Below are 15,848 nucleotides of genomic sequence, written 5' to 3' on the forward strand. Positions count from 1 at the left end.
ACATCTCATATGAAAAGAAATTGTATATATTAAAGTTTCTGAAGTTCAAATTAAAAGATGAGGTAAAGGCATAGGTATAATTTGCATTAGTTTGTTTCTTAAAGTACAAAACATTCAAATTCAATGCTTTAGTTTCAGTTCCTGAACTTCCAAATACGTCTGGTCCAAGTCTGTGTAACTCACCTTTTCATTGTATCAGATTCAGAATGCTTAATGCTCAAAATGAAGGCAGCAGGGATTTATCTTGTGTGGCTAAAACACCCAAGTTCGTAGACTAATTACCTTTTCCTCCGCGGTTTTGTCTTTCCTGCTAAAAGAAGCTTAAGAAAAACTTGGAAGGTGATTCTAAATTGTCCTTGGAAGTGACTTGCCATTGGCATTTTTACAGAACCATTTTAGTGAGCTGTGCTCGTCTCTTAAGTACCAAAAAGGACATGTCCTCAGATAACTAATCTAACCAAAAATTTGTTTCTCCTAATCTTGGAGTAGATCTGTGGTGGTAGTGTTTCGTTTTTTTTTTTTTGTTTTTTTTTTTTTTTTTTCATTCAGCTCATCCATCAGTGCATAGAAGAGTGCACTTAGTTATTGATATTGCTAGAATAATTTTTGTTTATGTTAAAAGCAGATTTATGTTCCTTACGGTATGAATGCTGTAGTTTCCACAGACTATTTGATGGGAACAAGAGTCAAAATCCGTACTGATTGTGTCTTTTTACTTGCTGGGCTTTCTGATCCTTTTGGTGTACAGCATCTTAAAGAAAAGGGATTCTGGTTCCTTTGGCTATATTTTTGTGTTAGGACCAAGTCCTGTGACATCTGGAAAGATTTTTGGAGCAATATTCGGAGAGCATACTTTGGCTACTTCAAAGACTTGCTTGAAAGAGTCCCGTGGGCTAAGGCCTTGGAGGGAAGGAGGGCCCAAGAAAGCTGGTTAATATTCAGGGATCACCACCTCCAAGCTCAAGAGGAGTCCATGCCAAGGAATAGGAAGTCAGGCAAAAATGCCGGGAGGCCTGCATGGATGAACAAATTGCTTCTAGCAATAGTCAGACCCAGAAAGAAAGCATACGCTGGGTGGAAGCAGGGACCAGTAAACTGGGAGGAGCACAGAAACGCTGTCTGAGCATCCAGGGATGAAGCTAGGACAGCTGAAGTCCAAATGGAATTGAATCTGGCCAGGGACATGAGGGACAAAAAGAGGGGCTTCTATAAGTACAAGGGAGGCAAAAAGAAGACAAGGGAAAATGTGGGCCCGTTGCTTACCGAGACAGGGCACCTGTTTACATCAGACATGGAGAAGGCTGAGGTACTGAATGCCGCCTTTGCTCAGCCGTTATTAGCGTGACTAGCTGTCAGGAATGCCGGGTCGCAGAGAGCAGCGGGAAGGGTTGGAGGAGGGCAGATGTCCCCTTGTTGGAAGAGGATGAGGTCAGGGAATACGTAAGCAAACTAGACATGAGTAAGTCCATGGGCGCTGATGAGATGCACCCCCAAGTGCTGAGGGAGCTGGTCGGTGTCATTGGGACGCTGCTCTGATCTTTGATCGACAATGGCTATTGGGAGACGTGCCCAAAGACTAGAGGGAGCCAAGTGTCACTGGAATCTTCAGGAAGGGAAAGAAGGAGGACCCAGGGAACTACAGACCGGTCAGCCTTGCCTCCATCCCTGGGAAGGTGATGGAGCAGCTGATCCAGAAATCAATTTTGAGGTGCATTAAGGACTAGAAAATCATCAGGAGTAGTCAGCATGGCTACACGAAGGGGAAGTCTTGCTTGACCAACTTAGTAACCTTGTGTGATGAAGTGACTGGCCTTGTAGAGGAGGCGAGAGCTGTGGATGTTGTCTGTCCGGACTCCAGTGAGCCTTTGCGCGCTGGCTCCTGTAAGATCCTTACGGACAATCTGTTGATGAACGGGGCAGGATGAGGAGACAGTGAGGTGGACTGAAAAGTGTCTGAATGGCCAGGCCCTGAGGGTGGTGATTAGCAGTGCAAAGTCAAGTTGGAAGCCAGTGACTAATGGTTTATTCCAGAGGTCAATAGTGTGTCCAGTCCTGTTTAACATCTTCCTTAATGGCCTGGTTGATGAGGCAGGGTGTACCCTCATCAAGTTTGCTGCTGACACAAAACAGGGAGGAGAGGCTGATATGCCAGCGGGTCTTGCTGCCGTCCAGAGGGATCTTGACAGGCTGGAGAAATGGGCTGCCAGGAACCTCACGAAGTTCAGCAAGGGGAAGTGCAAAGTCTGCACCTGGGTAGGAACAACCTCATGCAGAAGTATACGCTGGGGGCACCCATCTGGAAAGCAGCTTGTCAGAAAAGGTCCTGGGTGTCTTGGTGGACTTGGAGTTAAACATGAGCCAGCAAGGTGCCCCTGCAGCAAAGAAGGTTGGTTAATGGTGCCTGGGTCTGCATTAGTCAAAGTGTTGCCAGCAGGTTGAGGGAGGTCATCTTTCCCCTGTCCTCAGCATTGGTGGGACCCCAGCTGGATACTGTGTCCAGTTCTGTGGCTCCTCAGTACACAAGAGACAGGAACACATTGGAGAGAGTCCAGTGAAGGGCCAATAAAGTGTTGAAGGTACTGGAGCATGTCTCCTGTGAGGAAGGGCTGAGAGAGCTGAGCCTGTTCAGCCTTCAGAAGAGAAGGCTGAGGGGTGGTCTCATTAATGTACATAAATACGCAAAGGGAGGTTGCAGAGGAGCCAGGCTCTTCTCAGTGGTGCCCAGTGACAGGACCAGAGGCAGTGGGCACAAACTGGAACTCAGTAGATTTCCTTTTGAGCAAAAAAAAAAAAAACTTTTTTTTTTTTTTTCCCTTTGAGGGTGAGTGATCACTGACCAGTGATCACTGGTTGCCCAGTGAGGTTTTGGAGTCTCCATCATTGGAGATAATCAGAGGCTGTCTGGATCTGGTCCTGAGCAACTGGCTGTGGGTGTCCCTGCTTGCATAGGGGATTTGGAGCAGATATCTCCAGAGGTCCCTTCCAGTCTCAGTCGTTCTGTGTGTGACTTGAACAATCTTTGGAGTCATAGAATCACAGAATCTCTGAATGGTTGAGTTGAAAGGGACCTTTACCAGTTATCTAGTCTACTCCCCCTGCCCTGTAAAGGGACATCTTTCATGAGATCAGGTTGCTTAAAGCCCTTGACCAACCTGAGTATGAATGCTTCCAATTATGGGGCATCCAGCACTTTTCTGGGTAACACGTTCCAGTATCTCACCACCCTTATTGTAAACTCTTATGTCAAATCTGTGTCTAGCCTCTCAGTTTAAAACTGTTGCCCCTTCTTCTGTCAGTAGAGGCCTTGTTAAAAAGTCTCTCTCCATATTTCTTTTAAGCCCCCTTTTTTAGATTGAAAGATTGTGACAAGGCTACCGCAGAGCCTTCTCTTCTCCCAGCTGAATAGCCCCAACTCTCCACTTCTCTTCATATGAGAGGTATTTTAGCCCCCTGATAATTTTTGTGGCCCTCTCTTGGACCCACTCCCAACAGGTCCAGGTCTTTCTTGTGCTGAGGACCCCAGAGCTGGATGCCGTACTCTAGGTGGGGTATCACTAGAACAGAGTAGAGGGAGATGATCCCTTCCCTTGTCCTACTGGCCGTGTCCTGGGAGCTTGTGTGAAGATGTGACTACATACTTGTATGTAGTTTTCATACAAATGTGATCTCCTCAAACATTCCCTAAGAGATATCCAGCTTCAAGGCATGGGCTTTGTAGTTGTTGTAGCAAGTCACTGTATTCAAGCTTCTAAGCTTTGCTGGGATCAGAACAGAGTATGGCTGCTTTGATAAGCTGGTCTAAGTTGGCTTGGTTGCAATGCATGCTGATGTATATATTTCTGCTTCAGAACTGTAGTTCTTGTACATCCAGAGAATAATTTTGGCTTTATCTGTGTGATTTTTCTATATATAAAAAGTTATGTATTGTCATGGTTTAACCTTAGCTGGCAAGTAAGCACCACAAGAGCCAGTTGTTCACTCGCCCTGCATCAGGATGGGGAAAGAATTGGAAGAGTAAAAGTATGGGTCAAGATAAAGATGATTTAACAGCTAAAGCAAAAGCTGGCATGCAAGCAAAGCAAAGCAAGGAATTCATTCACCACTTCCCATGGGCAGGCAGGTGTTCAGCCATGCCCAGGAAAGCCTGTTGTGATGGTTACTCGGGAAGACAAATGCTGTAACTCTGAACGTCCACACTTCCTTCTTCTTCCCCCAGCTTTACATGCTGAGCATGTCATAGGGTATGGAATATCCCTTTGGTCATTTGGGGTCAGCTGTCCCTGCTGTGCCCCCTCCCAACTTCTTGTGCACCCCCAGCCTGCTCGCTGGTGGGGTGAGGAGCAGAAAAGGCCTTGACTCTGTAAGCCCAGCTCAGCAATAACAAGACAACTCTATTATGAACACTGTTTCCAGCACAAATCCAAACCATAGCCCCACAGTAACTACTATGAAGAAAATTAGCTCTATCCCAGCCCAAACCAGCACATGTATATATATTATTCCATTATTTGCATCTCCCCTTATTTAAAAAAAAAAAAAAAAAAAAAGTGAAAAAAGTACAGTACTGCTAGTTCTTTGCATTCTGGTGCTCTTCCTTGGAGACTGGTTGCCAAATCTATAGTCAATGCCAAAGGGGAAGGTATAGTACAATCGCATTTATTCATTCCTGTGGCAATATATTGCCTAGTTCTTCTGAAAGGATGTCCTTTTACTCCCTTATAGACTCACCATTATAGTTGGATTCTGAACAACAAATTTACCAGAATCTTCATCTGTTCTGTTTCCAGAGTATGAGCTTATAGGTTATGGAAGAAATACATACATGTGCTTAAGTACATGAACGTGCACTCTTGCAGAGTTTCTGTCACATTTCTTGTGTTCAGTCTACAGTCACTCAGGTCTTCCTGATGCTGTTTTTATCTTCCATTACAGAGAAAGTGAATCAGTATTTTGTTTCATCTCAGTCCTGCAAGTCATGCACTTCTTTTCCTGGGCTGGTTTTTTTTTTCCAAAATTGACCTTTCAGAAGCGTCTCTAGTAGAATAGGAGATTGACGTTTGCCCCTGTGCTGGTTTCATATTTATCTATCTGGTCTCATCATGTTCTCTTTTCCTTTAGTTTAAATTATTATTTTGCATGGGATACTGTATTGGCTGTTTCACTGCAGTCAAGATAAATGAGAGCTATAGTGTTTCCTGATCTGGGAAATGCACTTTATTATTAAATTGTAAAATAAAACTGACATGGTTGACTTTTGGTAAACTCATGTTGCATTTAATTAAATTTTCCATTTATTTCAGAGACGTTCATTATCTTTCCTTGACAATTTATTTTAAGTATTGTGCAGTATTTAAATGTGACTAATGGGCTTTCCATTCATGAATCACTACCAATCCCTATGAACTTCTTAAATACAAGCATTACCTTTTGTTTGCTTCCTAGCCCATCTAGATAGTAAGGGTTTACAAAGATGGGCTAAAAGGTGACTTCAGTCAGTTTTCTACCAGCCTTGCCTGAAGAAATGCTTTTCTAACTTTTCTCTGGTCACTTTACACTTGTCTGAGGTTTTTACACAAGGGTGTTGGAATAAGGATTGGTATTAGTGTTGTGACACAACATCATTCTCTAAGCAGAACTGAGTGGTCTATTCTGTTTAAACCTCTTAGAGTGATCATGTCTAGTCTTGAAGAAATACTTATTTTCATGTATTTGTCTTTCAGAACAATGGATCACTTGCTTGGTGCCAGAATCATAAACAGTGTTCAAAGGTACGTCCTTTTTTCCCCCTTCTCATTTAAGTTACCTAATTGCTTTCAGACTCTTGTCTGTAGATTAAGTGCTTTTCATCTCAGCCTGTTTTCGGAAGCATCTGTTTCTATTTTATTTAGAAACCTCAATCTGTAAGAAAATATCCAAAATTCAACCAGAGTGATTTACTCTTTCAGGACAAAGGCATCATGTTTGAGGATACATATCAAGCTTAGTTAAACCGATATAATTTTGTGGTTATTAACAAACTTTTCACTGGCTAAAATCTGGTGTATCATTTCGTTCTTTCAGTATTTTTGGTCATAAGAGAGTAAAACTGTCAATCACTTCAAAATCTTCCTCCAATAGCACTGAGGTATGTCAACATTCAACATTTCAATCAGTTTGGTTATTTAATTTTTAGCCTGACAGTGAATTTCTGTGAAAAAATACTTGATACAAATCCTAGTGGCTTTACTGATGCCCTGTCCTATCCTAGCAGTTTAATCCTGAAAAACTAGAGGGTAGGTGGGCTAATTGTCAACTGATTCTCCTGTGCAAGAGTCTTTCTATGGTGCCTGGGTAGAATCAACAATGATTTGGCAGCTTTGGTGGGTCAAAGTAGAATTACTGATGCTGACTGTTTGTAAACATCATGAAAGATGCATCCACTGGAAATTTACCTGAAAATGCTGAAGGTAGTATTTTTGTCTAATCTTCCTGGAAATGTATTTCTACAATAAATTTAGCTTTTTAACTTTGATACTTATGTTTTATTCTGTGAAGGTTGTACTGTAAATGGGATTAAATCCAAGTAGCATTGCTCTGTATTGTTTTAATAATGTAATCTATGTAAATGCTGGTGCTAACCCTTGATTTTAACACATGACAATTTCTTACCTACATTTAAAAAGTGAGATATTACTGATGTACTGATTTAGCTTCTGTTGAAATTAATGGGATTGGAAATGGACCAATTTGTTCTTGACTGTTCCATTGTAGGAAAATAAAACAAAGTTGATCGCTTTTGTCAGTAGTAAAACCAAAGTTTAACAACATCAGTATAAGAAGAGAGTGGAACATTTCCTGTTAGGTGTGCCACACTGGGAAGGGTTGCACTTCTGCAATGAAATCTCGTAATTCTTAAAAAAACCCAAACAGGTGCAGAGAATGTGTGTCATCATAACGGAATTGTCTTTTAAGGAAAGCGTGGGAGTCTTGTACCGCAGTGATCCTCATGTAATTTTCTTTTTCATTCACTTATGAAAGCTGCCATGGTATGTAATCTGAAGGGTTTTCCAGTGGTTTGTATCTGCCTAACAAAGAAGGAATCATACAAGAAAGGTTGTCCAGCTTTTAAAGCAGAGCATGCCCAAGTTCACAGAATCCACATAAGATGTATATAAGGTATTGTGAATTTAAGGTTCACCTCAAGATTTTATGTCTCTTTAAATCAGTGTAGGAATGCTACAAATTAATATTATATTGGAATACAAAATGCAACAACTGTTTAAGTTTTACATAACATATACTTTACAGTCATACTATCTTATATTTTCATTCTTTCTTAGGAAGGTAATACATTTTCCTTATGAAAGTAGCTGTGTTATGTTTAGAAAAAGAAATAAATATAAACTTCGTCAAATTGTTAGCAGAGCTGAACATTAGCAGAATGTTTTTGTTTCAGGCAAACTTTGGTGTTCTGTGTTTTCCAATGCAAAGTCAAACAATTGTGTTACCTAACTGCAACTTCCAAAGCAGTGCAGGGGATTGAGCTAACCTTTTAAAAATGCAGATCCCTTTCATTGCTTCTGAGCACCTCAGTGGAGGAGGTTTATATGAGTGTGACTCTGCTAAATATCTCAGATGAAATTTTTTCTGAAGGGTTCTCTCACCTTTATTTTGTGGTTGTAGTGTTTAGTGACACAGCTCTTTGAGGTGATTTGTGGTAAAGTTCAGATGACAGCAAACATCCAGCTACTTTGTTAGCGGAGGGGACTTGGAAGCACAGAAGCATCTCTTGTTTGCAGAAGTACTTGCATCTGATACACAGTGGAGAAATTTTATTTGCAAGTTGGAACAATATATGAGTTCAGGAGAAAAGCAGAAAACATCCACCAATTTTCACAACTGTATTTTTTTCTTATGCATATTAACCCACTGACTATATGCATATAGTGACTCACACAGGTGAAGGGTCTGTTTCACTCTTGTTTATTTTGACCAATAAATCTCCTTTATGTAATCCACTTAGAATCATAGAATAGGTTGGGTTGTAAGGGACCTTTGAAGGTCATCTAGTCCAGCCCCCTTGCAATAAGCAGGGACATATTCAGCCAGATCAGGTTGCTCAGAGCCCTGTTGAACCCAGCCTGAAACATTTCCAGGGATGGGGCATCTTGCCACCTCTCTGGGTAACCTGTTCCAGTGTTTCATTGCCCTCATCATAAAGAATGTCTTCGTTATATGTGGTCTTAATCTACCGTCTTTTGGTTTAAAACCACTACCCCTTGGCCTGTTGCAACAGGCCCTGCTAAAAAGATTCTCCCCATCTTTCTTATAAGTCCCCTTTAAGTACTGAAAGGCTGCTATAAGGTATCCCTGGAGTCTTCTCTTCTCCAGGCTGAAAAATGCCAATTCTTATCCTTTCCTCATAGGAGAGGTGTTCCATTCCAATGATCATTTTTGTGGCCTCCTCTTGACTTGCTACAATAGGTCTATGTCTCTCTTGTGCCGAGTGCTCCAGAGTGTGGTCTCACCAGAGCAGAGTAGAGGGGCAGAATTGTTTCCCTTGGCCTGCTGGCCATAGTGCTTTGGGTACTTTCTGGGCTGCAGACGCACATTGTCAGCTCATGTCCAGCTCTTAATCCAGCAGTATTGCCAAGTCGTTTTTGGCAGGGCTGCTCAGCAACTTCATCCTCCATCTGTATTGATGCTGGGGGTTACCCTGACCTAGGTGCAGGATCTTGCACACATGGGCCCACTTCTCGTTGCTTCCCTAAGTCCCTCTGGATGGCGTCCCTTCTCTCAGCTGTGTCAGCTGCACTACTCAGCTTCGTATTACCTTCAAAGGGCCTTTTGAGGGTGCACTTGATCCCACTGTCTGTGCCATCGATAAAGATATTAAACAGTACTGGTTCCAGTATGAACCTCTGAGGAACACCACTTGTCACTGATCTCCATCTGGACATTGAACCATTGGCCACTATGCTCTGGATGCAAACATCCAACCAATTCCACATCCACTGAACAGTCCATCCAGCAAGTCCATATCTCTCTAATTTAGAGAGGAGGATATTGTGGGGGACTGTATCAAAGGCTTTACAGAAGTCCAGATAGACCATATCCTTAGCTCTTCCCTTGTCCACTGGTGTGATCACTCCATCATAGAAGGCCACTAGGTTGGTCAGGCAAGACTTGCCCTTGCTGAAACCATGCTGGCTGTCTCACATCACATCCTTGTCCTCCATGTGCCTTAGCATAGCTTCTAGGAGGATCTGTTCCGTGATCTTCCCAGAGACAGAGGTGAGGCTGACAGGTTGGTAGTTCCCAGAGTCTTCCTTTCTACCCTTTTAAAAAAATGGGTGCAATGTTTCCCTTTTTCCAGTCACCAGGGTCCTCACCTGACTGCCATGACTTTTCAGATATCATGGAGAGTTCCTTGGAAACTACATCTGCCAATTCCCTCGTGATTCTGGGATGTATCTTGTTAGGTCCCATAGGCTTATGCTTGTTCAGCTTCCTCAGGTGGTCACATACCTGATGTTCTCTTACAGTGGGATGGATGTTGCTCCCCCAGTCCCTGCCCTGAGGTCCATCCACTTGAGATGTGCGGGAAGAGAGGCTGTCAGTGAAGACTGAGGCAAAAAAAGGTTGAGTACCTCAGCCTTATCCTCGTCTGTTGTTACCAGTCTTGTTCATCAGGAGGGTTATGCTTTCTTTGACCTTCCTTTTCTGGCTGACATACCTATAGACATGCTTCTTATTATTCTTTGTGTCCCTTGCCAAGTTCAGCTCCAGCTGTGCCTTAGCCTTCCTGACATCATCCCTACTTAACTGGGCAGCATCCCCATACTTTTCCCAGGATACCTGTCCCTGTTTCCACTGCCGGTGTATTTCCTTCTTGCTCTTTCGTTTTACCAGCAGATCTCTGCTCAGCCATGCCTGTCTCTTGCCTTCCTTTCTTGATTTTACACCTGGGGGTCGAGAGCTCTTGCACTCTATGGAAAATGTCCTTGAAGATCTGCCAGCTCTGTTCTGCTCCCTTGTCCCTGAGGGCAGTTTCCCAGGGGAGTCCTATTGCTTGAACAGCTGAAACTTTGCTTTCCTAAAATTCAGGGTCCTGACTTTACTCTTCACCTGACCTATATCCCTCAGGACTGTGAACTCCACAAGTGCATGATCGCTGCAGCTAGGCTGCCTCCAATCTTGACATCACTGATTAACTCACTCGAACTAAAGCATTACAGTAATCACTGAGTTTGTTGAACAACCTCCCACTAACAGCTGTGTGTGGGTTAAGGTACTACTTGATGTGTGAAGCACTGTCAGAATCTGGCCCAATAAAACAGTCTGCAAGGATGACTTAAGTACTTCCAGGATAACAATGTCACAATGGAGGTTTGATCTCTTTGATCAATGGCAATAAAGTGGTTTATGTTGTATTTTGAATTCCCTCACTGACTTCACCTTTGCTATTGGATTTAGCTTTCAAATCTTTACATAGTTTTTGTTTAAATCCTTGTCTCTCCTTAACTTACCCTCTGAAAATCTTTATGTAGTATTTTTCCACTTTCTCTCCAGTATTGTCACTATTCTGTATGCCCATCTACCTGTTTCTTAGAAGTCTACCAAATAATCAGTGAATTGTTTAGGTTGGAAGGAACCTCGTGAGATCTGCTAGTGCAATGCCTCTACTCAAGCAGGGCCAGCTAGAGCAAGTTATCCAAACTCACGTCCATTTGGGTTTTGAGTATCTCCACAAATGAAGACCACAGTCTCTCTGGGCAACCTATTCTAGTGTTTGACCACCCACACAGGAAAAAAAGGTTTTTGTGTTTCCTGGTTTTTAATTAATGCCCATCACCTCTTGCCTGGTCTGTGGGCATGATTAAGAAGAGCCTGGCTCCCTCTGCTTTTCATCAGTTATTTATAAACATGGGTAAGATCCCCCTGAACCTTCTTTTCTCCAGACTGAACAGTCCCAGCTCTCTGAGCTTCTCTGTATATAGCAGATGCTCCAGTCCCTTAATGGTATTCATAGCCCTATGTTTTCTTCTTTTCTACTTATGCTTTCCAAGCCCAAAATGACTCCTGTCTACTGTCATTCACAAAGCTCCTGTCCTGTCCTTGAAATCCCACTGCCTTCTGTCATCTCATTAACAGCAAGTCTTGCTAAACTGTATGTAAATGCATAGTGTTTGCTGTTCCTGCTCCATTTTGCCAGTTTGCTTTTAGCGTGAGCTCCATAGTGCCGAGGTTGTTCTCAAGTATTTGGAAGTGCTGAGCACATGACAGGTGCTTCCCTGTAAAAACAACACTAAGAGCCGAATGCCAGTGAGAGTAACATGAAATGACAAAGTGCCCTACATTGATGCTGGTTTAGTGAAAAATGTATTATAGCCCTAAGGGGGGGCAAAATGACTGGGAAAGGCATTTCAAGAGAGTTTCTGAAGTAGAGATATTTTTTATTTTTTTTTAACTGCTTCTTAACAGAAGTGGGGTTTTTTTGTAAGCAACTGAAAGTCAAAAGACCAGCAGGCATAATGCAGAGCTATATGTGCAGTGGCATTTACAAGGATTGGAGATAAATGGGGATCATCATAACGCACTGTGAATTGCAATACAACTTTCTTGTTCCCACCAGCCAAGGCAGTGGTCCCAGATCGATTGATTCTACAGAAAGGCTGTTTTTTGAGTTTTCAGAACTGAGAGGAAAATGTGAAAATAAAGATAAATAAGTTTATACAAATGCTGCAGCCAAATAAACAGACTGTTTCAAACACGGGGCTCTAATTTCTGTTTAGAATAATATGCACTCCTGAATTCAGTCTGTGAGCAATTGTTTCAGGTTTCCAGCTGAGCTCTTTCCAAAGATAATGCAGGTGGAAAGATGAGTTAATGGTTTAAACAATTAGAGATTTGATGCACTCTTCCATCTGTCAAAGCCCACTGAAATGAAAGCTCACAGTTTTAATTTGTGCCTCCAGCATCTAACTCAGTCTGAAATGGTGTCAGTGATTTGCCCTGCGCACAGTACTGTCATTCTTATGGTAAGCATTCTGTGCACACATGCTGGGAGACTTTTATCAAACATATTAGTGTGCATTTGAGAGATCATTAGCCTGACGTAGCTGGAACATTCCAGGTTTCTTAGCCTGGAAACTCGCATCTCTGCTGGAAAGTATGTTGAACCGCTGTTATTTACACAAGAAAGCTACAGCAGGATGGGGATAGCTTTGTAAAATTCAAGAGGAATGGTGGTTCTTGGTACTGTCAACCTATCGTGATTTAAGTACCACCCATGAGAGGATGAGATAGTGGGTGTAAAAAAAATGCTCTTCCTTGATCTGCTAGAGAGAGTGTTTTTCTTTCATCTAGTAAAAGATAAGGTAAAACCATTTAATAGAATCAGAGTTCATAAGAATTGGTCAGGTTATTGGTGTGCTAAATAGACAAAATAATCGTGAGCATATAAGAAGTAAGAAGGCAGATGCAATACTTACGGAATATTTGATGTTTTTTTATATTCATCTATAAAAAGGTAAAGGGGGCTGAGAGAACCACAGTGGTTAGAAAATTAAAGCTGAACTAGCCAAGAAATAGGTTGACTGAAGTTTCTGGATATTTGTGTTTGGGGAAATAGAAGAAAGAGCTTTGTGATTCAGTGTTTGTTTATACAGAAGCATTAGTGTATAAATGTGCTGTGATGACAGGAATCCCTTTGTTCTCTAAGGGCCTTGAGAACTGACAAATACAGAGTTACAGTCCAAACAGTGTTTACAGTATTTTGTAATCCTCTGATGTAGTGCTCCATATTTGTGGATATCAAGCTTTATTTTTCGGGTATCAAATAAATAGTTGTATTGGAACATGGAACACTGAAAAAAGTGGAAATGAAGAAGGTTCACATTCTTCACAGCTTCCATGTTGGATCACATCAGTCATCCTTCCAGACTAATACTGTGTTACCAGCTAGGTTCTCCATAGGTAAGTAAACCTATAGGTCTGGGCTAACCTGCTGGTAGAAGAAGCTTACTTAAGCCCTATTACTTATTTTTGTGTGGTACTGTGAAACGTAAGGGTATTTGCTTTTCAAGACACGAGTTTTTGTTTCTCAGCTCTTACTGTTTATTGTTTTGTTCACCTTAAATGTTTTTGTCTTGAAAAACAGACTTCAGACCTTGATGGAAGGTGCTTTGCTGGGCCTTCATTTTGAATGGCCCTGCTGATAACCTTCTGTCTCTAGAATGAATGGTTAGAATCAAGTTATTATTATTTTTCTTCTGGTAAAGGATTTATCACCACTGCTAGAGCCCTTATGATCGGTAGGGAGGAAAGGATCATATTGGTTGTCTGTCCCTGTACCCCAGGTTGCCGTTGATACAGATTTCTGCTGAGTTAGTTTCTCATTGATCTTCATTGTGGGTTTTTAGAAAAGGTTGGCTCTTTGGGAGCTTGTTTTTCTTGCCAGCTGTATTTGGTCTACTTTGTTAACAGAGTTAAGCAGGTCTGATCATTATGCTGTGTGAAATTTGAACTACCGAATACTGAGCAAACTGAGCCAATGCTGAGCATAACTAGCCAAAGATTAAGTAACTCTATTTCATAGTGAAAGGACACAAAATTGTCATTAATGACTGAACTGTGCCAATGGTTCATGGGGATAAAAGCATAGCAGTCTCAATTCTGGTCTCAGAAATACAAATGCTGGATTTAGACCTTAAGTCTGCATACTCTACACTATGTACAGACATACACTACAGCTGAAGGAGAAGTGTGTGCATGGGCGCATGCATGTGCGCACACACACACACACATACCCAAGAGATATTTATTGAAGCTGGCATACTGAAGCACTAAATGCTTCTTTAACTTAGCTTTATCCGCTTCAGTGAATACTGTTCAGAATCCAGGGATATTCAGACTGCAGAACCCTTTATTTAGAGGTATTTGAGCACAAAAATAATCCCTTCCTAGAAACTTTTGAAATGGCAGTGGAGCTATGCAGCCTAATGAACTATAAATTTTTGTCATCTAGAAAGCAGTTTATTAAGTAACATCTAGCAGAAGGCAAATCACTGGAACAACACTGGTCAGACAGTAAAGACAGACAGTACCACTAAGACTAAGGAAAATTAGCAGTAAATCTGCTTGAAAACAAGCGACAGATTTATCCTTCTAAATCTTTAGTTTTCCCAGGTCTGTCACACCACTCAGTTTACTCAAAGCTTGTACATATTTTTTTCTCATCTTTCAGTAACTTCGCACTCTACATGCAGAGGGAAATATATAACATGGAAGTGTATTTGAGATTTTGATTTCCCAAATACAGTCTTAGTTCCCTGAGCTCAGCTGCATGAATTAGTGTTTTGAAATTTTAATAGCTGTCATAAGTCAGAGAATCTATACAAAATCTATAACTTTGCAGTTGAGATCAGAATCTTGATTTTATCTTATTAAATTACATTTCATTAACCTAATTAATTCTAGGTGCAAAGGAGGCTGTAATAGTCTGTTTAAATGTATGGTCCTCTTCTCCTTTTGGGGGAGACAACTGCAGAGTTAGATCAAATACAGCTCTACTTAAGTGACAAAGACAAAATGTACTTGCATTGACCTTTAATGTAGTAATAAAATATATTCAAGCCACTGTAAAGGCACAGAGCCTGAAAACTACGTATATCTGTATCTTAGCCTTGACTTTAAAAGGAGTTTTGCTTGACTAGACCCAGGGCATTAGTCAAAATCCACTGAAGTAAGGAATACTAACTTTAAACAAGCTTTATATCCATCCATAAGGCAAGATTGGGCTTTTTCAGGTGACCTACCTTGGAGTTTTTTCGTTACCATAGTATTAAAAGGGATATAAAAATGTGCTTGGGTAGCTGAGGTTACTGGGATGAGAGGAAGGCAACTGTCTTTGAGGCATGCAGACAAGGATGTAGGCACCTTTTTCTCCACGCACTCACTCATTGAGCTGTAAGGAAAGCATTGAGCTGGAACTGGGACCTGTGATCATTTTCCACTATTGAGTGCCTGCAAAGAATTGGGAAACTATCAGAGCACAGAAGCATGGTCTGTCCTAAAACAGAAATTGTAGGTTTTGTTTTGTAACAAAGTGTGACGTTTGATCAGGCATTGAAGAGTTAATTCCATTTTGGCACTGTCTGTATATTGGAATAACTATACACAACAGACAAAAATATTTCTGAAAGGGTGCGGTGTTAAAGAGCTGGTTTTGCGTCATCATGGATTTTAAGCAGATCTCATTGAATTTCTGTAGAAAATTCTGCATAAAGTCAGTTTGGGGTATAATCTCAGGTTAACAGGTGAAGGCAACTGGTTTTGACAGTTCTTTGTAATAATCACACCTACTATACAGATTACAAACATGCATTCTGATTTTTAGTTAAATCAAGTGGTTTTAGCTATTGCAATGGCCTGAAGAATTTAAACACAGAGTCAGCATAGAACTACACAGATGCAAATCCCCAAAAGTGAGATAGTGACAGGAAAATACTCAGGCCTGTTTTCCAATACTCAGGCCTGTTTTCCAATACTGTATCATTTCTGAAGTCACTTACCCGCAATTGGGTCTAAAGGCTGCTTGCTGTATTCCAATTTAAAATTGGTTTGCTGCTTCATTTTATGCAAGTGAATAGTTATTTGGAGTGTAAAGTGAAGGGGAAAATCATAGCCATATTTCTTGAACGTTGACATACATGCTAAACATGTATAGGAAATGTGAAGAGGTAAGGTATTTCGGTTTCGTGTTCAACCTAAGGAGTTGCCCATGCAGGAATACCAACAGGATCCACTACACTAAAATGAAAGAAAGCAAAGGATAACTATTCAGCATTATACTATTTGATGCTAGT

General features: G+C 41.3%; 1 protein-coding gene across 1 annotated transcript in view; it reads left to right on the forward strand.

The window, feature by feature from the left end:
* ANOS1 (anosmin 1) overlaps positions 1-15,848 on the forward strand; it is a 140,279-nt gene that overhangs the window by 25,171 nt on the left and 99,260 nt on the right. The window contains exon 2 of the mRNA XM_037377503.1: positions 5,721-5,768. Coding sequence (XP_037233400.1) covers positions 5,721-5,768 — 48 coding nt within the window. The remainder of the gene's footprint in view (positions 1-5,720; positions 5,769-15,848) is intronic.

Source organism: Falco rusticolus, chromosome 2, assembly GCF_015220075.1.
Source record: "Falco rusticolus isolate bFalRus1 chromosome 2, bFalRus1.pri, whole genome shotgun sequence".
Lineage (NCBI taxonomy): Eukaryota > Metazoa > Chordata > Aves > Falconiformes > Falconidae > Falco > Falco rusticolus.